This window comes from Amaranthus tricolor, chromosome 8 (genome assembly GCF_026212465.1).
Source record: "Amaranthus tricolor cultivar Red isolate AtriRed21 chromosome 8, ASM2621246v1, whole genome shotgun sequence".
Lineage (NCBI taxonomy): Eukaryota > Viridiplantae > Streptophyta > Magnoliopsida > Caryophyllales > Amaranthaceae > Amaranthus > Amaranthus tricolor.
The window spans coordinates 16,757,015-16,781,843 of NC_080054.1; the positions used below are offsets into that span (position 1 = coordinate 16,757,015).

Genomic DNA, 24,829 nt, shown 5'->3' on the forward strand with positions numbered 1-24,829 from the left:
CTCCAAAGTCTTACCATGAGAGACTTTAAAATCCAATATATGGATAAATCGATCCAATAATAAAGAAATTTGGGGCCTACTATCAACCTTATTAATCACTGTGATTTATAAATCACCAAAAAAAAAAACAAATCATAGTAAAATAAACAAAATCAAAAAAATGTAACTAAAATCACGAAACTCTCGACCTATCAAATCCTACTACATAAGGGTGATTTATTAACTTAACAAATCACCGTTATTTACTAAGACTTTCTCAATTAACAATGGAGACTAGGGTGTTTTTTAAGAGAAAAAAAAGAAGGAGAAAGAAGAGAGAAGAGAGACTAGGGTTTTAACATGAATTAAATTTAGATATAATTATATACTTCTTCCTATTTAATCTATTAGTCCTGTTAATTTTTTTCACATTTGTCGAGGCAACAATTAACCCTTAATAATATCTCTAGTTGTACATAATTAAAAAGTATGAAAATCTGATATTAATAATCCTTGCATTACGAATAAAACAATATCGTACTTAACTATGTTTTAACTTATATATTAAGAATAAAAATCCTTATTAAGAGTGATAAGTTAATAGTAATCCAAAAGTAAATGAGACTGATAAAAAGAATAGGAGGGAGTACTTTATTTTATTTTTTTTGCTAAGTAATGAGTTTATTACGCATTAGTATTTTTTCATAAAATAATTTTAATACTAACAATAAAAATAAATAGAATATTATATTATTTATTACGAAATCATTTACATCTTTTATCCCGCGAACTAAAAATAAACAACACAACACGATGTCAATAAGATTAATGATAGTTCGTACAAAGAAGTTAAGCTAGTTATATCTCATTCATTGTTTTTACTTTTATACTTCATATAACAATAATAATAATTAAGTTTAAAGTCTATCATTTGCCCTTCTTTAAACATTTTTATGAGATTTGAATATTCTCAAAAAAATTTATGAGATAAATCACACATCTTATTTGTCGCTATTTTTTTTCTTAAAGTTATAATTTTGTCCTTTTCTCCAAAATAGCTTTGATTTTTGTCGATTCATCACACTCAAAGTTTATTCAACATAACTATAACTCATTAAAAAATAAAAATTTTAAAGAGCGTCAAATTACACCAAAACATACAGACACACAATGTGCAACTTTTGTTTTTAAATAAAAAATTTGATAAAATTAAGATAATAAAAGTATTAGTTAAAAGTTCAATAAAATTAAAAATTTAATAATATAAATTAAAAGTTTAGAGCTCTATATTTAAACTCTCTGAAGTGAGTACTTCACATTATAATTCATTTTTTAAAATTTGTTTAATTTAAGAAAATTTTCTAAATTTTGCATAAAATTAGTTATCTTGACATTTTCAATGTTGAATTTAACTTCAATATTGTTTTAATTTGATACACAAATAACTAGTTGAGATTGAATTAAGAGAGTTTAATTAAAAATTTAAGAAAAAAGTTAGATGGCTAAAGTCTAGGAGCAAAAAATCAATTATAGGTACTTAGGTAGTGATACAATTAACAAAGGTAAAAGTGTTAAATTGTTAAAACCGAAAATTGTTTACAACAAAGTGGCTGTAGTTTAGTGGTTAGAATTCCACGTTGTGGCCGTGGAGACCTGGGCTCGAATCCCAGCAGCCACATAGTTTTAACATTTTTAACTAAAGTTTTTTTAACGTTTTATTTTACACAAATTTTAGCATGAGACAATTTCATGGTGACCCTCTTTTTCTATATATATGCAGAAAAGTCCAATTAATACAATTATTAACATATTAACTCCTAATTTGAAGGTTATTTCATCGAAAAACGATCTCTCGTAAGAATAACTTTTTATTTTTTAACTTTTTAAGTAGTCATGCTTAGTCCAAATAATTTCTGATAATCAAAATCCATTATATTAGTAAAGCCCGCTTAATATAATGTAGTACAATCAACGATGTACTCTGATCACAAATACTAGCAAATTTAATTCTTCATCCTCTCCTTTTATCTATAACCGACTCGTATAAAAGTTCACAAATTCTTATTAAAAATGGTTTTAAAAAGAGACTGCCGTATTATATAACTAACTTAATTATATTTAATGATAAAAAAAATAAATAGATAATTGTAATTAAGTCAAAACATGATATACTCATTCTCTTTAAAATAAAAAATTGTCAATATTTATAATTTCTCCATTTTCATTAGTTGTTCAAAGAAATTGGGAGCACTTTCACAAATTCCATTTATATTAAATAATTATCTATACTTTAATGCGATCACAATTTTGTTGCAATTAATGTATATCAATTATTACATTTTATCAAAAATAAATTTGATAAACATAATAAATATCTACATCTTTTTTATGAAAATTTTCATATATCTATATACTAATAATTCTGGATTGATATTTTACTATTAGTTTCATCAACTGTAAAAAGCAAACATAGGGGAATTTTGGTTTTTACATTGTAGTCCGTTTTGTTGGGTTGTCAAGGATTTGGGACAATGCTTCTAATACGCATGAAGATTGAGGGAGTTAGTAGATGGTTGCTTTATTCTGTTTTGTATTATAGTTTTGGTATGAACTTAGCATGTGTAGGATTTTTTTTTTTTTTTTTATGATCATATTCATGTGTCACTAAGTTTATACGTATTTTATTTGAAAAAAGAAAATAAAACAAAAAAAAAAAAAAAAAGAAAGACTAGGTTGAGAGCCCAAAAGGACAATTTATGCAAAAAAAATTTTTTTAAAAAAAAAAAAAAAATTGAAATGTATTGGGTGAGCAAGTAAGATTTGATTATTTTAATGAGTGGCTTGTATAAAATCCAAAAATAAATTTTTAGGCAAAATAAGAGATAACAAGAGATATTTATGATTTTTGCATCTCATATTGCTTGGTGTTGAAGACGAAAGAAGTGAGATTTTTAAGGTAGAAATTTGGATAGGCTTTCATCGGAGTAATAAGTGTTGTTTTTTATTTTTTTTTTTTATAATCTTTGGGAGTCATGTGAAGGGTTTTAAGGGTTTTTTTTTTTTTTAATATTGTACCTATTTAAGGTATTTTTTTTTAATATTGTACCTATTTAAGGTTTTTTTTTTTTAATATTGTACCTATTTAATATTGCATTCAAACTTTAAAGGGAGAGATTGTGGTGGTTAACGATTTAGGGTGAAAGTGGGCTGATAGGCTTCATTATGGAGGGGCGGCTAGTCTAGGGTTAAGGGTGGTAGTCGTAGTTCACACGGGGCTGAAGAATTAGGGTTGTGATGGTGGTAAAGGGGGAGGGTTACCAAAGAGTCCAGAATAGGTGGGGGTAGGGTAGCTGAATATAAGAGATGGGTGGGTTTTCTAAATTTATTTTCCAATTAAACTTTTAAAAAATAAAATAGTTAACTTGTTAAAAAATAAGTTAGTTGATCTTTTAAAAGAAAAAAAGGGATCAAAGTTAGATTTTTGAATATTAATTGAAAGATAGGATTTTTATCAGTGAATCATCTAAAGTTGGGACTTTTAAAATCGATTTTTCCAAAAAAAAAATAAATTCAATTGAAAAATTGTATTCAAGATAATTTTCGACAAAAAGTCAATTTTTATAGGTAATTTTGACAATTAGCTGTTATTATTATTAGTATTATTATTACAAAAAACTGTATTCTATTTCATAGACTGAGATTTTACAAGAATCGGTGAGGAGTCAAGCAACAAACTGAACACCCACACCCTTTTGAATACAAAAAGCTAGTGTATAATAAATATAAGTCTTTGACTTGGTGTTACTTGAGTTGCTCGAAGAAAACGATGCAATTCTTAATAACAGGTGAACGCGTCTTCGCCTAACTTCCGAAAGTGGAGAAAGTAAAGGGGATAAATTTGTATCCATTCTCCTCACATAATTTATTTATTTATTATTATTATTATTATTATTATTATTATTACTTTTTGATTATAGTTATCATTAGTATTCTTAGTAGAGTATTTATTTGGAAAAATTGCACGTTCTAATTTCTACACATAATTTTTAACTCGTGTAATGCGAGGGGTATGTAAGCAATTGTGTCGGCGTTGATCTCATGTGAGTTGTGACAGCTTGCACTTGGAATGTGTAGTGAAGTTACGTTGATCCACCGCCCGCGACCACTTTACCATTTTCAGAAACACTCTTCTTCAGTTATTCCTTTTTAATACACCATTCATTACAATTAATAGACACAATGGCTTCCAATTGGTTGGCATCCTCTGATTTTTACGTTAGAAATTGATTTAATCATCATTTTTCCTTTCGAATACAATTAATTAATTAATACAAATACTATTAATCAAATTGGGACCCAACAAAAATGTCCTTCTTTATGGAATTCTACCCCTGGACATTTATTTAACAGGTGAACATACTTACATTATCTTTATGCCTATTTATAATATATTGGGAAATTATTAATGGTACCTTTAAGTTTATACACTTTATCATTGATATCCTTAAGTTTTTTGGATTATCAATGGTACTCTCGTCTTATTAAGTGTAACACCCAGAGATTTTAATGACGTAATTATTTAATATTTTAATAACTTTTAAAGATTTTACAATTTTATTAAATTATTTATGAATTAGTTTTAATAAATTTCTTTCGTATACGAATTTAAATGTTAACTTATATATATATATATATATATATATATATATATATATATATATATATATATATATATATATATATATATATATATATATATATATATATATATATATATATATATATATATTAAAAATATAGTTACGATTTTCAAAATAAAGAGGTTCGAATCAAAATAATTATTTTATTGAAATGTGGGACTCCACGAAGGTGAGTCTCTTAGTTGGGTCTCGCAAGAAAATGAATCGAGATAAAAATAAATAAATAAATAATAATAATAATAATAATAATGTTAATAGTAACAACAACAAGGATAAAAACCCATGAAACCCTAAATGCTCCAAAACTTAGCCGCCACTCTCCTCCCTCATTCTCCTTCTCTCTTTCTCTCACTCCCTCCTCCCTCACTGTGAGCAGCCGGCAGCCCGCCCACGAACAGCTAAAACCAGCCGGCAGCCAAACCAGCAGCTCCTCCGTGACCACCAGCCCTAGCAGCAGGTCATGCCTCCTTTCCCCAGCAGCAAGCAGCCGCCAACAGCCCTCTTCGCAACCAGCAGCAACGGCCTGTTTCCTCCCTCCTAGCAGTAGCCACGATTGCCTTTTTGTTCCCCAATAGCAACGGGCTGCTGTAACGCCACACCACGCAGCTTTCCTTTAATACCCCAGATTTAACTTGAAAAAGGATTGATAGACTACTCATATCAACAAGGTGCATCTTCTTTTCTAGGGAGCCCATTTGCTAAGAACTCCACAGTTAAGCGTGCTTGGTGTGGAGCAATCTTAGGATGGGTGACCTCCTGGAAAGTTATCCCGGGTGCGCACTAGTGAGGCCAAAGTGCGCTGGAAAGACTTGTGTTGGTTTGTGGGGCCAGTCTACAGTCTCCATGAGTAGTCACCAGCGGTCCGAGGGGCCGGGGTGTTACATTTCCTCCACCATTTTGTGCTCCACGCCATCACAAAAACCACCTAGTCTTCACTCCTTTTCTAAATTACTCCACTGTAAGCCTCTCAAGTTTACTCTAAGGAATCTTCCTAGTATCTAATTAGAATTTTACTAAGTTTATGAGTTTGGTGTTAATTTTGTATGATCGTCATTGAATCTTGTTATGGGTAAGAATTTGATTGATGATTTGAATGTACTTATGAATTGGGTTTTTGAAATATGAATGAAAAATGTTGAACCTTGTATTATTTTCATTGAACCTTTTTGTGGGTAAGAGTGTGTTTGATGAGTTTAACATATTTATGGCTTAGTGTTTGAAGTATGAATGAAAATAATGGTTGTGTGCTATTTTGATGGTGTCTTAGTACATGAGTAACTTTATTTGTGTTGAATGTGGAAGTTTTGTTAGGCATGGTAATCTTAATTGGCCTTGTTGAAGCAAAAGAAATTATTAATGTTAATAACAAGTACTTTCGTTAGGTTATCGAAGTTATAATTAAATGATATTAGTAAGGCTATGAACATAAAGTCAACTGTTAAGAATTATTAAAGTTACTTGTTATGATGTCTTGATTTTAATTCTTTCTAACCTTGACGAATATTAAATAATAAATAATATTGCGATGTGATAACCTTAAGATTCGTCCTTGTTGGCATATTAGCACTACATCAACGTTAAGTGTGAATCGTCGTTTTATATTAAGATGATGTGAATCTTTATGACTCAAAGTTAGTTGATGTAAGGAAACAGTTGACATAATCCTTTTAGTCTTTGTTGATGAAAAGACTTTTTGTTATTGTTGAATTGACGATTATGCTAGGTGTTGAATGGGATGCGTATGTGCTAGAAGTAATTGAAAACTTGTCGTGAATGGATGATAGTGGTTACTTTGGCTTTTAACTGGTATGACAAAGTAGTTAAGGGAATTTATTAGTTCTATTCATAACTTATATAGGTGCCCACTTCATAAGAGGAAAGTAGAACCTTGGTCGGGTGATTTTTGTAACTTGTGGTCATGCAGTGACGCTTGCAAGTACGTACACGTAGTAATTAATTATCATATGCATTGTTTCAAAGTATTATCCATATTTCATGATTATATGCATCGTATTAGAATTATAGAATGCCAGAAAGTAAACCATGCTAGTGAATAGTCATAATAGTGATATAGGCAAGTAGAATGAAAGCAATAAGAGACTATGAGAACAAATTTCTAAATAGTAGAGAACGCACCATGGTTGTGTGTGGTATCGAAGTGATTTCCTACTTAATGAGCCTTGATTTATGATTAGTGGGCGTGACTCAACTGGATTGTGTCCAGTTGATTTAGTAGTCCCCTAGGTGAGGTCCGACGGGACCACCATAAGGGGGTATGAGTATGTTTGGGTCATTGGGCGCCGGGTGACCGATACCGCCCCTTGACCGAGGTGTTACCATGCGGGCCTTGCAAACCCCAATATGGTGGCCTCTTCACTGGTTTAGTACCCCAGTGTGTTAGTTTTTCCCGAAGGTAGGACCCGAGAGGGTGAGCTGGAGGGGGCATGAGCTCATACTTTGCCATGGGCGTCGGGTGGCCGATAACACCCTTGGTCGTGTCAATATGCTATGAATAGAGAAAAGATTCACTACCTTTGAATATACTTCGAGAGATTAGTAGTTTGAAAGAGAAATTATGAGTAAATAGAGGTGTCTAGACAGATGAGTAGACTCGTTATTGCCATACTATATCGTTGTCTGTAGTTTTGTTCAATGACTCTAATTGTTATAAGTTCATTAATTACTGACGTGTATGTGTTTGTTGTTTGTTCATGACTCTCTATGATGTTCCTACTATGACACATCTGACTATGGTCATTATGTTGAGCAGCAAGAGGATCATAGCTTGACATGATAGGTATAGAAGCTTCTTTTGCTTTGCATTGGGGAAAAGAGCGGAGTACGGTCGTAACATTTGTGTACAAGTTGCCTAATGCTTGTAGCTTCTATATTACTTGTAAAGTTTTCTTTTGGAATTGTATAATTTCTTTCGTATGGAGCCATATGACTCCTTGTATGATCCATAGTTCCCCTGCGTAGTTTTTGGATGTATAGTAGTGAGAATACTCCTTTGGTATCCGTCAAATCGATGCGTTAACACTGGAACCACAATCCTCATTAGAGTTGATGATTTGAGAAGCCGACGATGATTCATTCCGTCGTAACGTATTTTGAAAAGCATTAAAAGCCTTAGATTAGTTTAGTTATGTTAATCATTTATATATCCTTGTCACACCCTCAGTTTTAACCGAGATGCTGCCGAAATTTCCACTTACCCACCTTTTTAATTAATCTTTAGTGTTTATTTTAATTACATTCCCTTTTCTTATTATGTGACACCCGAATTTCCTCCCTTCCTTCACGATTTCTGGTTTCATTTAAGGGGTTGGAAATTCAGGGGTGTTACATTAAGCGTCTTACAACCGTAACCTTTTTAATTTTTTCCGTCAAAAACCATTAACTTTTTCCCTTTTTCCTTTATTTTTCAATTTAAAACATAAAACAAAAAAGAAAAAAGTTAATGATTTTGGATGATTTTCGACGGAAAAAATTAGAAAAGGTTACGGTCGTAAGACGTTCAATAACACGAGGGTACTATTGATAATCGAAAAAACTTAGGGGTACCATTGATAAAGTGCAAAAACTTAGGGGTACCATTGATAATTACCCTAATATATTTAATGCTTTTCAAAAAAGTACTTCAAATATCTACTTACAATATTTTTAATGTCTATTGAGAAAATTAGTCTACAAGCCTACTTACCACATCCTTAATGCCTATTTACAATGTCTTTAATGCTTACTTACAATATACTTAATGTCCACTGAGTAAGTACTGAAGTACTTACAATATTCTAAATGGATACTTACAATATTCTTAATGTCTACCGAAAAACTTGCTCTATATTTTCTTTTTTGGGCCAACCTTAATAGAGATGGTCTCTCAAAGAGTTTGTGTTTATTTAGTTTTGTTACTCTCTTCGTTTCTTAAAAAAGTTTCTATTTGTCATTTTGAGGTGGTTTATTTTTTATTCCCACAAAGAATCTTTCTATTTATATCACAAATTTTGGTCAAAAATAACATTGTTAATCATCATTTTAATATTTTAATAATGCTTTTGGTCTTTACATATCTTTCATTAACTTCATTTTAACATTTTTATATTCCTTATGGTCTCCACATGATTTCCACTAACTTTATAAAAATATTTTTTTATTAGTTGTGGTCTTCATATTTTTTCCACTAACTTTCATTTAATATCTTTATAATGTTTATGATCTTCACTTTTCTTCTATTAAATTTATTATTCAATAAATAATATATCAACTATCTAACAATATCTATGTTTATTAATTCCTGTGAATATTTTTTGTGAGAATTTCATTAAGAAACAAAAGGGTTATAATTTTGACTTGAAGTTCATCCCATTTAAGTTCTAAACATATAAACAAAACAAGTAAAAATAAGCTTAACTTAGTTAATATAAGTTTAAATAATAAAAAAAGTCAACCTCCTAAATTGAATAGAATTAAACTAAGGTTTAATAATTCTAAAGTATATGACCTTGGTTAACTAATTACGTTGTTTGTTTGATTTTGAAATACTATTTATATTGGACCGAATTTTAATCAATTAAATTTTATTCTTTGTTGTAGGCTTATATTTTCTTACTATTTCTATCGACAAATGTTTCTTTTTATTCAATTCACAAATATAATTTATTTCATCTTTAAATTATTACCTTATTTTAACTTATAAATTAATTAGAATAGAGAAATAAAGGACTTACCATCAATCTTTTAAATTTTCGAAGAAAAATTAGGGTTTGAGAAAACAAGATAGAGTGGAGAAAGCATTGGAAGGAGAGGGGGTTAGGGTTGCATCCTAAACACAAATCTTCAAACTCTTATCAAAATTTGTAAATTTTGAATCAATTATAGGAAAAACGCACATTAACGCATTTTTAAGAGGGGCATTTTTAATAGAGAAAAATGCACATTAATATATCTTTAATAGGAAAAAAATGCACTGTTTTTATCAGTTTTTTTTCCAAAAAAAAGGGAAAAACGCAAAAACAATACATTACTGGTGTGAATGCACAATTTGTGTGTTTTTTGAGCTGATTAAAACACATTATTTGTATTTTTTTTCTCTATTTTATAATTTTATTTATTAGTAACTAGGTATATACATGCCCAATATAAGTCTTACTAAAATAACTTTATGAATAAATTTTGAAAATTTCTATAAGTCTAAATTTGCAAGTAATAACAAAAGAGTTTATTTCAAATGGTATAGTAAAAGAATGAGTACATTAATTGATATCAAGCCAATAAATTTTAAAAATTGTCAATTGTCAATTGTCAATTGTCAATCAACAATTTTTTAAATAGTAAATTTCATAGATTGATATGAAATATTAAAATAAGCAATTAATCTAAATATCTAATTGTTGACTGTTTATTAAAAAAAATCTTGACTAATAAGCTATAATAATAAATATTTTTTATGAAAATTATTTGTTGATTGTTGACTATTTATTAGTAAAAAATTAGTTCAAAAGTCAAAAACCAATGAAAAACTATTATGATTAACTTTTTAATTTTGGCTTAAAAAATTAATTTTTTAAGTAGCTCAATACTCCTTTACAAACAATTTTTTAGTTGTTTTACCAACTAAAGACCAAAAACTAATTGAAAAAAAGGCAATAAAAAAATTATTAATATTAAAATATTGATCAAGAGGACTCTTGGAGTACATGAAAAAGAATCTTATAAATTAATTAAGATTAAACAAAGGGCAATCACTTGTTATAAAATACAACCTTCACCCATCACAAAAAACCTCTCCTCCTCATTCCCTTTATCATCATCTCTCTCTATTCAACTTTCTTTCCTCACCTCCCATTCATCTTACTTTTCTTCTTTTATTCCATAAACCTAATTTCTCTTACCTAATTCTTTTTTTTCCTCTCTTTATTCTCCATATATTGTTGCTTCTTCTAATAATCAATCTTCTTCTTCTTCCTACCAAACCTTCTTTCTCTTCCTAATACCCAAATCAAACAAACATCAAATTTCATGATTAAGATTGAAACCCACCATTATTATTCTTCATGTCTCCTATAATCAGTGAAGTTCTCCTTTCTGGGTTCACCATTAATTCTGCTCTTCGTCGTCGTACCCATCTCGTTTTATCTTTCTCTGTTGTTTTCCTTTACTGGTTCTACAATTTCTCTTGAACAATTTTCTTCCCTTCCCAACATTTTTTTTTCTTCTTTTTAATCATATTATTAAATCTAGATTAATTGATTATCTAACTGATTAATGATGGCTAGTTCAAGTTCGTCGATCCAACAACAACAAACCCAGAACAATTCATCCGGATCCGAAGCAGACCCGCAACAGATTATGGATCTGAGAAAGAGGAAACGGATGCAATCGAACCGCGAATCAGCTCGACGATCTCGACTTAGAAAACAAAAACATCTCGATGATTTAACCGCACAGGTTATCGAGCTTAAAGCCCAGAATACCAAGATATTGTCCGCCATTAACGCTACAACGCAGCTTTACCTTGATATGGAGGCAGAGAACTCTGTTTTTCGAGCACAGTTTGGTGAGCTTAGCAATCGTCTTCAATCGCTTAATGATATAGTTAATTGCTTAAGCATCACTAACAATAATGGTGTAAGAACTGCTACGAACAGTGAATCTGATGATCAAGAGAGTTTTGAAAGCTTTGATCTGGATTTTGGTGATGGGTTTTCAATGAATTCATGGGGGTTTTCGTTTGCTAATTATCCTATAATGGCTACTCAAGATGCATTTATGTGTTAATTAATTATTATAAATCCTCCATTTAAGTAAATTAGAGTATTATAATATAAATATTTGTAATTAAATTATGGGTTAAATCTCAACAACCCAATATGAATCCTCAATCTTGCCATTAATGGAATTTGTTATTATTGTTATGTGATGATATTTGGTAAGGGGGATTGTATGTATTGGCACTATTGTTGTGGACTAAAACTTGTAATGTCATCATTAATTATCTTATTATTAATAATTTTTAATAATTTTGCTGTTTTACGATACTCGCTACATTTAAAATCTAATATTAATTCTATTTATTTTTAATTTTGTTTTGAAAATTTCAACTTAGGTATAAAAAATAATATGATCATATATAATTTATTTTTATTTTTCTTAAAAATAATTTTTTAATATATATTTTTCATAATTCTTCATTTAGTGAAAATAAAAAAATTTTGATATTTAAATATACACTAAATGAACATTTTTATTGGATGTATGCGTCAACTGATGAGGATACTTGTTCAATTAATTGAAGGGGTCCCAAATGATGACCTTTCCAAGTATTTTTTATTAGAATTGATTGGTTGAGAAATTATTGTATTAGAATAAATGATAATGGTGCTTTTTGGGCTCAGCTTAATCATTGGATGGGAGGAAATCAGTGCAAATTGTGACACCCACAAATGCCTTATACCTACAAAAATCTCTTTTTCTAATTGTTATATAATCCTTCACTTTTATTTTTGCTATTTTCATCTTATTATTATTAAAAGTCATGTAAGAATTGTTATAACAACCTTTTTTCTCCATATATATATATATATATATATATATATATATATATATATATATATATATATATATATTACACTATGTTTTAATAACAATTTTAGAGCGAAAAAAAAGCTGAAGGAAGAAAAGGGAGTGGAAGAGGAAGAAAGAAAAGGGAAAAAAAAGGAAGAGAAAGGGAGATAAAGTACTTTCTTTGTTTGAGAAGAAAAGGAAGAAAAAAAATGGAGATGAGAGTTTTTACTTAATTCCTTCTAGCTTTGAAAATATTGATACGTCAACAAAAATAATTCAATTAATCTCTTCAAATCCTTCCCCTTCAAAATCCTTTTCTCCTCTCCAAATTTCTTTCCTCTCATTTTGTTATCCAAATAAGTGATCCTTCATTCCTAAAAATCCTTCTTCTCCCTTTTCTTCAATTCTTTTAATTTAAACACACTTTATTATTTTAATTTGTTGTATGAGTGCTATTCAATAAAAGTGTTAAAAATAATAACGATAAAAGAAATGTTTCCTTAATTTTATTAAGATAAAAAAACTTAGAAAGTCCATATAATGCAAAACAAGTTTAAATTGTTAGTTACACTATTTTATACAAAAACACTACACCATCCGCTCTTTTTTGTTCTTCTCATTTTCTTTTTTGCATAGTTTACGAAGTAAATTTTAAACCTCGATATCTCAAAAATACTTATAATAAAAAATTATAAAAATTATATAATAAAAAAATATATGCTATTATCTGAATTACATTTATAAATACATTATATTTAAAACCAAGTCAATTTCACGTAAAGTATGTCAATACTTAAACATAATTTCTTGAATTATGTACTTTATATTTAAACTCATATATAATATTACTCTTATAATCCTCTCAATTAATCCTTATATTTTCATTTATTTGCTTAATATTCACTAATTCTATTTGGATGATTTCTTAAATTTGACGAAGTTAGTTGCAAGTTAGAACTAGTGTGAACTATTATCAAATCATGTTATAAGTTAATGAGTTGTGGTAATTAGAAAGTTTAAAAAAGGGACAAAAAGCATTGGACATACGCGAAGTGTTTTAATGACAACCTACACATATAACGTCACAAGACAATAACAGAAATATTTTGATAAGAAATTAGAATTATATATTAATTTCATTTAGCAACATTCACCCAATTGCTTGGGTCTTAGGTGTATGAGGTGTCAGATTGTTTGGTTATATTACTATGGATGATGATGAGCTGAGGTACGAATAACACATATCATGAACTACCAAAACTATTTATTTATGGTTTATAAAACGACATATATGAAATCACTTATTCATCATACATCATCTTCCATCATTAATTGGCTTTGGCAACTCTTCTTTCCTTCTAAAGATTTAACCTAAATCCTCCCCCGTTTGATAATCGGTATAAAATAATGAGAATAATAATGGAAAATTTGTTTAATTTTAATAGAAATATCTTTTTAACAAATTTAATGGTCATACTTATTCTTCTTCCACAATCTCATTTTCTTCACAAAATTTACTCTAATGCATTACCATTTGAAAATATGGTATTAGGTGGTAAAAGATAATTGTCAACAATTACTTTTATAATTAAACTTTTATTACCATGAGAAAGACATAATACACACCACAACATAATATATTAATATATTTCTATTGTGATATATATTTAGTGACATTTAATTTAAATGTCACTACTTTAAATTTCTAATGGCATATAGAGTGGATTTAATGACATTTTATTAGACCCTTTAGCAGCATAATAAAAAAATCATACTAAGTTTTTCACGACATAAGATCTAGTAACATTTCTCATAAATGTCACTATAGACTATAGAAACTTAAAATAAAAACCAATAGTTATTACGCTAAAAATATAAATCAGTGACATTTTTTAATGTCATTAAATCCTGTGTCGCGAAAAGTTAATTTATTTGTAGTGGTATATTATGAAAATTTTTACACTACATCTATATTGTTCTAATTACCACCAATCAGTACCGATAACCAAACAGTTAAATACCAATAGTGCTTCTTAACCAAACACCGCAACATACTCAAACAAAGTTAAAGGAAATACTCAAAAGTCCCAATACCAAAAAAAAGCATCTAACAATGACTAATTGAACTTTCCATAAAAAAAATCCGAAAAAATAATAAATAAAATCTAAAAAGAAGGAAGCACTTGTCAAAGTCAAAAATCATCTCTCATGTTTCATGGAGTCCAATTAAAAATTTAAAGGTCTAAATTAGTAAATGGCTGGCTTAGGTAAGTAATCAAACTACTACTAATAATATTACTATAAAAAGTAAAGTATGCTGGAAGCATACATGTTGCCTAATTTTTGATTTTTGTTAAACTATCATTTATTATCCACAATCAATTATTTTATATCGGAAAAATAGAAGAAAATCTGTCAATTTAAAAATTTGAATAACTCTTATTATTATCAATTGATTTTAGTAATGAATTTCATTTGAACTTGTATGTAAGTTACGTCTTTTCTTCTTTATTTGGGTTGCCAGCCTCATTTTCTAAATTTTAACAAATATTGATGTAAGGATCGGAGTAGCTTATGTTTCTCAATCAATAAGCTGAAATCAGCTATTAAAAAATTTATTTTCTAATTTATGATTGATCAATAATGTATTTTTTTTCGTGCTTAGTTCATTAATGATCCCCCCCAAAAAATCAAATGGCAAAGTTTAATGGATCTTTTCAAAACGAATATTTCTATAACGTAAAGCAATTGTTTCGTTATAAAAATAACAAAAATTAGAGCTAGACATGTAGATATTCGGGTGTTCGAATAAGTTTTAAGTATAATAGTCATTTGAGTTGGTTCAATTTTGACTCTTAAACATATTTACTTATCTTGATAATTTAATTTTACTTTTTAATCAGATCGATTTTGAATAATTCTAGGTAGAGCAATAGTTCACTTCATCGTTAGAGATGATCAAAGATTCAAGGTTTGATGAGACCCACCTCAAAAGTCAAACGTGACTATAATTTTAGAATTTTGGTCTTCTTTAATTTTCGAGACCTAATAAATTAGTTCTTTAAGTTTTTCAAACTTAGACACAAGCTAGCTACACTCGCTTGAGATTGACTTTAAACTTACTTGACAATAGGCCCGCATTGACTTTAAACTTACTTGACAATAGGTTACACCTCAAAACTACCTTTAAGAATAGGCCCGCATTGATTCTAAATTAGCTAATTAGTGTTCTTGATCAATCTGTAGAGATTATGTGAATGGATATAGTATAGTTGAAATGTCTAGAAGCACAAGACTCCCTACCTTAACCAATTACTTAGTAGTGCCTAAAACTAAAAATGAAAGCATTCATGTCACCTTACTTCATCTATATTAAACCTAACTTTTTCATGAGTTGCCCCAAGTTCTAACTTGTTCATGAGTTGACCCAAGTTCTAGTTGTTAGTCTCCTTGGTGTTACTTGAAATCAACCATTGGTGTTGTAGATCATACAAATCAAGCTTTACTTTAACTAGGATTGCAACTTGCCCTTTGCTTCCTATGGATTACCATTAATACTACTTATAAGGTATCTATTTAGAGTTTAGAAATGTATTCGATTATATATAAGATTTTAGTTTAGAAATCAACCATTAACACTAGGGACGAAGCAAGGATTTTTTATTAGGAGGGGCGAAATTTTCAATATACAGCAAATTATTTACTATATAAAAAGTAGTTAAACTATAAAATTTTTTAACTTATATGGATTGAAATGAACTTGAATCACGTTAGAATTATATTTAAATAATAGAGTTGATGCTTCCCTACATAGTTACATGGAACTTATAACGTAGCCATGTTTTGCGATTCAAGAATGTTCGTACTCAATCACCATAAAACTTGATCCAAATCGCTCAAAGTGACGTCCCGATGTAGAAGACTTTTTTGAAAAGGTAGTTTAACTTCTATTTATAAATTAAAGAATAAAGAATAAAGGAAAAACGAGATGAAACCTAAAAAGCCAAAAAAATTCCACTTGAAAAAAAAATTCTCGTATTCGTACACCTTTCCCAACCGTATGTTGTTCCAACAATGCTTACCTATAATTATCCTTTTTGAAAAAAACTAAATGTTTTTACTCTATATATTCGCCTCGTAAATCTAAAAAAACACTATTAAAATTACGATAGCAAAAATATAAAAACACTATGATATAGATTTATTCGTCCACAAAAATTAATAGATTAAATTAAAATTTGTTCCCTTAACTTTAGATTACAAATGTATCACTCCCAACCTTAGAAATTTTTGTTACATTGTTACACTCTTAAACAAATATCATATTTGCAAGGGGCCAACGCCGAAAATACAAAGAATCGCATTTTCGACAAGGGAAGCCAGACCTCTCCCGACCCCACATGTAGCATTGCCTATGATTGACACCAATTTTTATATGGCTTTTTGGAAAAGACTAATACGGAATATGCTTTGAAAATGTATGATACTCTCTCGTATTCACTTTATATCTCCCGTTTACTTACTCTCATAAGTGAAAACATAATCGAATAGAATCTTTATTTAATTCGTGTTATTATAAATTTTATTAATATAAGATATTTAAAATTGAAAACTTATTATATTCACAACCAGTTCAACATCATCATAGCAGACTAGCTACGCAAAGTATGTATTGCATAATGATAGATTTGTAGAGTACACTCGAAGAAAATTAGTGTTCTTAATTACATGAGATGCAATTACTACTATATCAGTTTTCAGAACTTTATTCTACTTGCACAACAACTTCTTCTATACTACAAAAATGAAAATGACAAAACCAAAACAGAAATGCAAGCAATTATATATTATATTTTCATGAGCGATGAGTTCCGGGTAGCTTATCCTTAATCTTGTCCATAATTCCTTTCTTCTCCTGGTGTTCATAATAGCCCTGGTGGCGGCCATGTGCATCATACCCAGGAGTTGTGGTAGACCCATATTCCTGCTGGTTCTTGTTCCCTCCTCCTCCTCCAGGTAATATTTCCTTTATCTTCTGTTTTAGTCCCTTTTTCTTCCTTCTTCCACCTTGCCCATCATCCTCCGACTGCAATTTCAACCATTTCTTAAAATTAGGGATGACATGGGTCTTAGACCCGACCCGACCCGAGCAACCCTAATTTTATTAGGGTCTAAATCCATCTATCATCCATGAGTTTAGGGTCCGACCTCCACTCTTTTAAGACCTTGATGCGATTGTACAAATAGACCCTTTTACGTCTATTTAACATTATAGAAAAAGAAAAACTATTATGTAGTTTGTTTTTTAAAACATTATAGAAAAACTATTATGTATATTTGTTTGTTTTTTTAAAATTGTCAAGAATATAATAATTTAATATGTAAGTACTTTAAAAATTGAAAGACATAAAATAGATGAAAAAGTATGTATATTTAATCTCTTAACTAATATAACCTCCGATTCCTTTTATGAATTTGAGTTCGAATATGGTCCAATAAAAAGAAATAACTTCCGAATCTAAATCTAAATGGACCCAACCTAGATCCAAACCATGCAGGCCCATTCCTATTTAAAACTATTGGGATGAGTTATCCCACATCGATAAATTGAAAATGGTGTGCACGCTTTATAAGCTATTAGAGACCTTCTTCCCATTGCCATATGGTTTTGGAATGGTTCTTCCCATTGCCATATGGTTTTGGAATGGTAAATATCTCTTTAGCTTATGAAATGTGTGCACTTGTGTTAGGCTGGACTTATTGTGAATGCCAGCATATTAACGGAAGGACACAAGTGCACACACTTCATAAGCTAAGGAGATATTTACCATTCCAAAATCATATGGCAATGGGAAGAAGGTCTCTAATAGCTTTATATAGCTTATAAAGCGTGCACACCATTTTCAATTTATCGATGTGGGATAACTCATCCCAACACCCCCTCACATGCGAACTCCCGTCAAGTTCGCATGTCGGAGTAATCAATTAGGGTAGGAACGTCATTCTTTTCGAACCTACCATTTTTAAATTGTTGATCGAACCATCAGCTCTGATACCATGTTAAATTAGACTGGACTTATTGTGAATACCAGCATATTAACGAGAGGACACAAGTGCACACACTTCATAAGCTAAGGAGACATTTACCATTCTAAAACCATATGGCAATGGGAAGAAGGTCTCTAATAGCTTATAAAGCGTGCACACCATTTTCAATTTAATTTATCGATGTGATAACTCATCCCAACAAAAACCAAACAGTATATAACTTGTATTGCATGAATTATTGGATCAGTTAAGATTCTATAAACCAGAATTGAGGGTGAAAGAAATCTTACAGAGCTAGAACTAGAGCTCCCAGAGCGATGAAGTGTACCAGTAAGACCAGTGTCATGATGCTTCTCATGCTGTAATTGCTGGGTACCACCCATACCGGCCACACCTGTGTCATACCCACCCATACCACTTCGATGTCCAGTTCCAATTCCTGTACTGCCAGTAACACCACTGTCATGACCTCTCTGACCCATACCAACACGGCCTGTATCATACCCACCCATACCAGCCCGGTGTCCAGTCCCAATTCCCACCCCAGTAAGACCAGTTTCATGAGTACCTGTGTCGTAGCCACCCATGCCAGTCCGGTGTTCAGTCCCAGTAAGACCAGTTTCATGAGTACCTGTGTCGTAGCCACCCATGCCAGTCCGGTGTTCAGTCCCAGTAAGACCAGTGTGATAATGAGGCTTCTGATGGTGATGTAGTTGCTGTGTACCACCCATGCCCACACTTGTGTCGTATCCAGTTCCAGTTGCAGTGTGCATTCCCTGAGCGCCCGTTTCATAGGCACCCATGGTGCCTGTATGCTGAACTGGGTTCCCAAATTCGTCGGTTTGACGAACTGGGTTTCCATATTCATCTCTCAATCGATCCATTTTCTTATTAAACAATAACTAAACAAGTTATTGTTATGTTATTTCTTGAATTTTTGTTCGCAAGCTAAGATTTGTAAGCTTTGATATTGAGTTGTGTGGTAGATGAAGACAAGCGATGCATTTTATAACTGATTTTGTGTAGGGAAACTGATCTGGATATGTTAAGAGAACTAAGAAAGGCTTCCTGGTGTACGTACATGGCATGCTCATCTTACACATGTTAGCTTTTGAGTATTTGTATGATGACACGTAGTGTTAAGGACTTCTGTGGCTCCATAAGGAGCTGACACATATTTTAGTCCTTGGATCTGAACTCTCAAGTTAGTAATCAAACACCCGTATTTTTTTATTGAGACTAGCTAGTAAGATGATTTGATCGATTTTATAATTAAATTTGATTTAATAAAATTTTAAAATAAATTAAAATCATGTAAAATTTAATGTGAATATAGAATTTAATTTTAAATCAATTTAAAATACATTATTTAAACTTAACTTGGTGATTCGAATGAACATTTTTAATACCGATCAAGTGTATATAGGCTACGTCTCGGTCAGGCAGGCCAAAACTACTTATAATACCTTTTCTCTTCTAATTCATTTGTATTTTTGTAAATTTTTATGCTTAAAATTAGTAGTTATCCTATCTTTCCAAATTAATATCCTCACATTAAAGAAATTAAATATTACATATCCAATAAAATCAAGAGGGTAAACTAAATTTTTTTTTTATGTGATAAATTTTAAAATTTGATATGTTCCAATCTTTAGATGGAGTAATTTTTAAAGGTCTAATTTTTTTTATTTATTTTATAAAGATGTGACATTTACATGACTTATTCTTCTAATTGCTCTATGTGTTCTTCACATATTGTCAATTTTTTAAAAAATTCCACACGTACCTCTTTAATTAATATATTTCATTTCACTATGAGTCTATTACGTATTTCAAGAAAAATTATACTTATCGTTAAACAGATATTAACTTAGATTCAAGGTCCTATGAAACCAGCATATAATAAGTTAACATATGAGGAAAAGTATAATACTTCCTCCGAACCAATTTAGATGTCCTATTTGTTTGGGCACGGTTATTAAGGATGGTGTGGGGTCCAAGTAGTAAAGAGTAAGTAGTGAAGGGTAAGTAGTGAAGGGTAGTTGGGTAAGTAAGGTACATGGGGATATATTCGTAATTACTTGTATGAACTAAGGATATGTAGGTAAAAAAAAGATTGACAAAAATAGAAATGAGACAACTAAAAAGACTTTGCCAAATAAGAAAATGGGACAACTAAATTGGTTCGGAGGGAGTATATAATTTGAATTAGTTTTTAATATAATATTAATATACAAGTAAATGTTTTGAAAAAAATGACTATGGAAAGACTGTTTTTAAATGTTTGGTCCATTATACTTAAAGATAAATGTGAGGTCGATTATTCAAAAAGATAAACATCATAGTGAGTGATTGATTACCCATGCCATGCACAAAAATTGTAAAATATTTTATTATTGGTTTTTAAATATCCTTGATGTTTGATGTACAGAAGTGTTTGTAGCTCAATGGATAGAGTATCTGTATGTGGAATAGAAGGTTTGAGATTCGATTTCTATTAGATGTAGGTATCAGTTGAAATACTAAGAGTGTCCTTTACCTCTACCTTTTTTATATAATGAAGAAAAAGCTTTTTTAACAATGAAAAATATGAAAGATTTTAACAATAAAATTAATGTGAAAACGTAAAGATTTAAGTATGTGTAAATAATTAATTTAAAAAACAAAAACTGTGAGAAATGAACAAGCAAACAAAACTTCGTCACATAATCTTGTCGTGGCCCACTCGTATGGACACAGAACACCCGTGGGTTTGTGGGATGAGCGTTGACTTGCACGTATACTTGGTGAGGTTTATTTTTCCCAAAATCATATGGTAATGGAAAGAAGGCTTCAATAATTTATAAAGTGTCCACATCATTTTTAATTTGTCGATGTGAGACAAATTATCCCAACGTCACAAACTTATACCCATACCACTAACATCTACTCTACCCTCCCTATGATCTTTTAAAGCCCTACACTACTATATCCTACCCTATGAGCACTAAAGTCTTTACGGTAAAGATTTAAGATAAAATTATGTAAATAATTAATTTACAATGTTGTGAATCATCGATGAAAATTAGGAGAAAACACATATTTTTATTACCTTTTTAAAACAAAAATTACTATATATTTGTGTAAATTAGAGAGTAAATATTAATTTTTTAAAAAAATTAAATTCGATTTTCACATAATCTTTTCTTACTCTCAAGCCTACCGTGGTACTAATAAAAAAACCATTTTGAAAATATGCAATTGTAAAAATGAGTGTTATTGTACATGTCATGAGCTTGTATTATTGGCTATTGCAGTTTGTTACAAGATTTCAGAGCTTAATTAGTCATAGCAAACATATCTATTACATTACATAGAACTGTGATATAACTGCAAAATGGAGATCATAATAAGATATGAGTTTGCTGCTGGCTGCTGGCTGCTGCATTATTAATTTACCCTCAATCGGTTCACCGTCTTGTGCTCAGCGGTCAGTAGCTTCCTCATCGTTGCGACGAAGCTGCCCTTGGCCTTGGCCCTGGGTTTGGGCTTGAACATGCCCAATGTCCTCAGACGAGACAGGGATCTTAGTTACTTGCACAGCATAAATAGTATCCACTGTTGAACCTCCTGTTCCAGTTTCAATTTTACTACCTCTTATGCTTGTATTATATGCTGCACTTTCATCAGTGTTGAGACTCCCAAATTCCTGGACACTGGTCCAACCAGATTCACCTTGGTTTCCTCTTCGGTTATTATTAGCTTCAGTAGCTGTGTAGCCACCAAGTGGGTCCCTGCTCTGACCCGATCCACCAAACCCGGCCTCAGTCTTAAGGGGATCATGATGGGCGGCCTTAGAACCGAACCCACTGGTCACTTGACCATAATTTTGGTCAGTTTCAACATCAGTTTTATGGCGGTGTAGTTGAGCTTGTCCACCACCTTCGGTGCCGCCATATCCTGTGGGGTCACGCCCAGGTGCGCCTGGAGTTGTTCTGGACGCTCCAGTTGTACCCGGAGCTCCTAACGGGTCAAGCGCTTCTGCTGCTCCCAACCCACCAACTTGGCCAGTTGCTCCTGATCGACGATTAGACATTATTTTTGCTCGACAAAAACGGAAAATTATGGGCTATAATTAGAAGTTTAATCAGGCAAATGGTTGTGAAAGTAGTTAATTTTGCAGAATGCAATTATGTATATATAGCTCGTAAGAACATAAGATGTTTAATTTATAAAGACACGTCGAAGCTACAAGATTGTTGCGTGGGCGATAATTGTGTAAGATCAGTTGATAATTTGACACTACGCTTGTTTACGAGATTAGAGCGTCGTAAAATCACGACAGACTAGCAAAAAAAAAAAACAAATATTTGTAGATTGTAGTGGTCCAATCAAACATGTTCGACGTTTTACTGCAATATATAGTTTTGAGGTAATGTATTTTGTTCATGCATATCAAAAAACTTAATAAGAAGATTCAATATGATACGTTAAGATCTTTACTCGTGAACACAAAAAAGATCATTCTACTATTTCATAATTTTTTATTATTCTAAATCGCGGTTTTTTTAAAAACAATCCCTAATTACGTCAGTCCATTATCATTATTTAATTTAATTTAACTTTAATAGGTTGGGCCTGAACTAGAAACATCTCTCAGAAATACGATTTCTCAAAAAACTAAGTGTTATTCTAAAAGTTCATCTGTCACCAAATATTATCAACAAAGACCTATTTTAAAAGGTCATCTTGTCTCTTTTACTTTTTCTCTATCCCACCATATTAATTTTTTCTCCCTTAATTTACCTAATATTTACTTTTACTTTTGTTATAACAACACTTTCATGTACAAACTTAATATAACTTTTTATTTTAATTAAAAAATTAAATTTCTTATTAAAACTAACATTTTAAAATAAATGTAAATATGAAGTTGATTTTTTTTTAATTTTAGATATCAATAATAATTAAACGAAATTCATTATATTCAAATAAAAATTATAATGTACATCTAGAAAATAAATGCACAATTTAAAAAAACTAAAATACAACTTTCCTCATCATAAACCTGCGTCGAAATAATCGAATAGGATATGTAGGATTTTCAGCAAAATAGTCATTAAATAGTTGGGAATAGGGGGTGAAACTAATTTGGTGAAAAGCCGAACACCAAATTGCACCAAACCGAATAAGTAATTCGGTTCGACTATTTTTAAAATTTGGTTTGGTTTGGACTACAATGCATAATTTTTTTGGTTTTTGATTTGGATTCGGTGTTGTGTTGTTAAAAACTAGAGGTGATCAAACACCGGGCCGGGCCGAGAGGCAAAAATCTGTCCATTGATGCGGGCCGGGCCAAAGTACGGGTCAAAAAGTTCTTGCACAAACCCGTAATGTGCGGGCTTTGCGGGCCTATGTTATATATTATTTATATATATTATGTAAAATTTAAATAACTTTATAATTTTTAAATTTTTATGTAAAATTTATTTATCCAATCTAAAAGGTACTATTATGAAGTATTGAAAATCTAAAGAGATTGAAGCAGCCAATATAAATGACAAACTCATGGTCCCTGCCTCCCTCATGCTGCTTGCAGTGTTGTACCAAACAATTTCTTCTATTTTTTTATTTTAAATTAATTTTAAGATAACCATGATTATTTCACTATAACTTAAAGCACTCATCCGTAATGCTTTAAATTAAAAACTCTCATTTTTTTATTTAATAATTTCTAATCAATCACCGTGATTTGTAAATAACCAAAAAAATAAAAATATAAAACTAAAATAAATAAAACCAAAAAAGACAAAGAAATTCACAAAACTACAAATACAATTGTTGCATATTATACATAATTTAAAACACAAATTAAAAATAATTGAAATAATCAAATACAATTGTTACATATTATACATAATATAAAACAAATTTAAAATGCAAATCATGAACACACACTTTTTCGGGCCGGGCCCGCGGGCCAAACACCAAATCCCAAACCCGTCCCAAAAAAATCGGGCCACTTATTTTCTACCCAAACCCGCCCATCCGGCCATATTTTGACACCCAAACCCTCACTTTTTCGGGCCGGGTTGGACCGGGCCGGGCCGCCCATGATCACCTCTATTAAAAACCAAACAAGGCCGAAATATGAAGAAGCCCTCTGGAGTCTGGGCTTTTCAAACTTTTATATCAGAATTAAGGGAAACCCAAAATAAACCCTAGCTATATATTACACGTCCCTCCCTCACACTTTCACTCTCATCCTTTCTAAGCGGCGCCTCATTACCCCATTTATGGCTTTCTCTCTCTAGTCTCTACTCTCCTCTAAACACTAAACCTCCTAAGTAACTTCTCCTCTCTTAGATTAATTTTTTTTCTTTGAATTCTCACCCAGCATCAAACCATAGCAAACTAGCTATGAAAGCTCTAGTTGCAGGTATGTTTTTCTTTATTTTGTTGGTTTTGTTTATCATTTTTTTGTTTAATTATGTTTTCATTTGTTAGTTTTATTTCTTTGTCTTTCATCTTGTTAACTTTTTATTTTGTTTTTGATG

At 30.7% G+C, this 24,829-nt stretch overlaps 3 protein-coding genes and 1 non-coding gene across 4 annotated transcripts; 2 read left to right on the forward strand and 2 right to left on the reverse strand.

The window, feature by feature from the left end:
* Positions 1 to 1,585: 1,585 nt before the first annotated feature.
* Positions 1,586 to 1,657, forward strand: TRNAH-GUG (transfer RNA histidin (anticodon GUG)). The gene has a single exon. It is a non-coding gene; the product is annotated as a tRNA-His (tRNA).
* Positions 1,658 to 10,439: 8,782 nt separating this feature from the next.
* Positions 10,440 to 11,701, forward strand: LOC130821325 (bZIP transcription factor 11-like). Its single transcript, XM_057687030.1, has one exon. It carries the CDS (start codon positions 10,947 to 10,949, stop codon positions 11,457 to 11,459), a length of 513 nt encoding a protein of 170 aa, XP_057543013.1. The 5' UTR covers positions 10,440 to 10,946; the 3' UTR covers positions 11,460 to 11,701.
* Positions 11,702 to 17,014: 5,313 nt separating this feature from the next.
* LOC130820863 (desiccation-related protein clone PCC6-19-like) lies at positions 17,015 to 19,480 on the reverse strand. Its single transcript, XM_057686405.1, has 2 exons — positions 18,584 to 19,480; positions 17,015 to 17,331 (listed from the first exon to the last, which is right to left on the reverse strand). The coding sequence occupies exons 1-2, from the start codon at positions 19,175 to 19,177 to the stop codon at positions 17,101 to 17,103; spliced, it is 825 nt and encodes a 274-aa protein (XP_057542388.1). The 5' UTR covers positions 19,178 to 19,480; the 3' UTR covers positions 17,015 to 17,100.
* A 2,276-nt stretch (positions 19,481 to 21,756) lies between these two features.
* Positions 21,757 to 22,368, reverse strand: LOC130821599 (uncharacterized). Its single transcript, XM_057687388.1, has one exon. The coding sequence runs from the start codon at positions 22,366 to 22,368 to the stop codon at positions 21,757 to 21,759; it is 612 nt and encodes a 203-aa protein (XP_057543371.1).
* Positions 22,369 to 24,829: the final 2,461 nt, after the last annotated feature.

Coding starts and splice junctions, on each gene's coding strand:
- LOC130821599 (XM_057687388.1), bottom strand. CDS start 22,368: ATGTCTAATCGTCGATCAGGAGCAACTGGCCAAGTTGGTGGGTTGGGA.
- LOC130820863 (XM_057686405.1), bottom strand. CDS start 19,177: ATGGATCGATTGAGAGATGAATATGGAAACCCAGTTCGTCAAACCGAC. Junction 17,332..18,583: donor GGAGCTCTAGTTCTAGCTCT/GTAAGATTTCTT, acceptor TTGAAATTGCAG/TCGGAGGATGATGGGCAAGG.
- LOC130821325 (XM_057687030.1), top strand. CDS start 10,947: ATGATGGCTAGTTCAAGTTCGTCGATCCAACAACAACAAACCCAGAAC.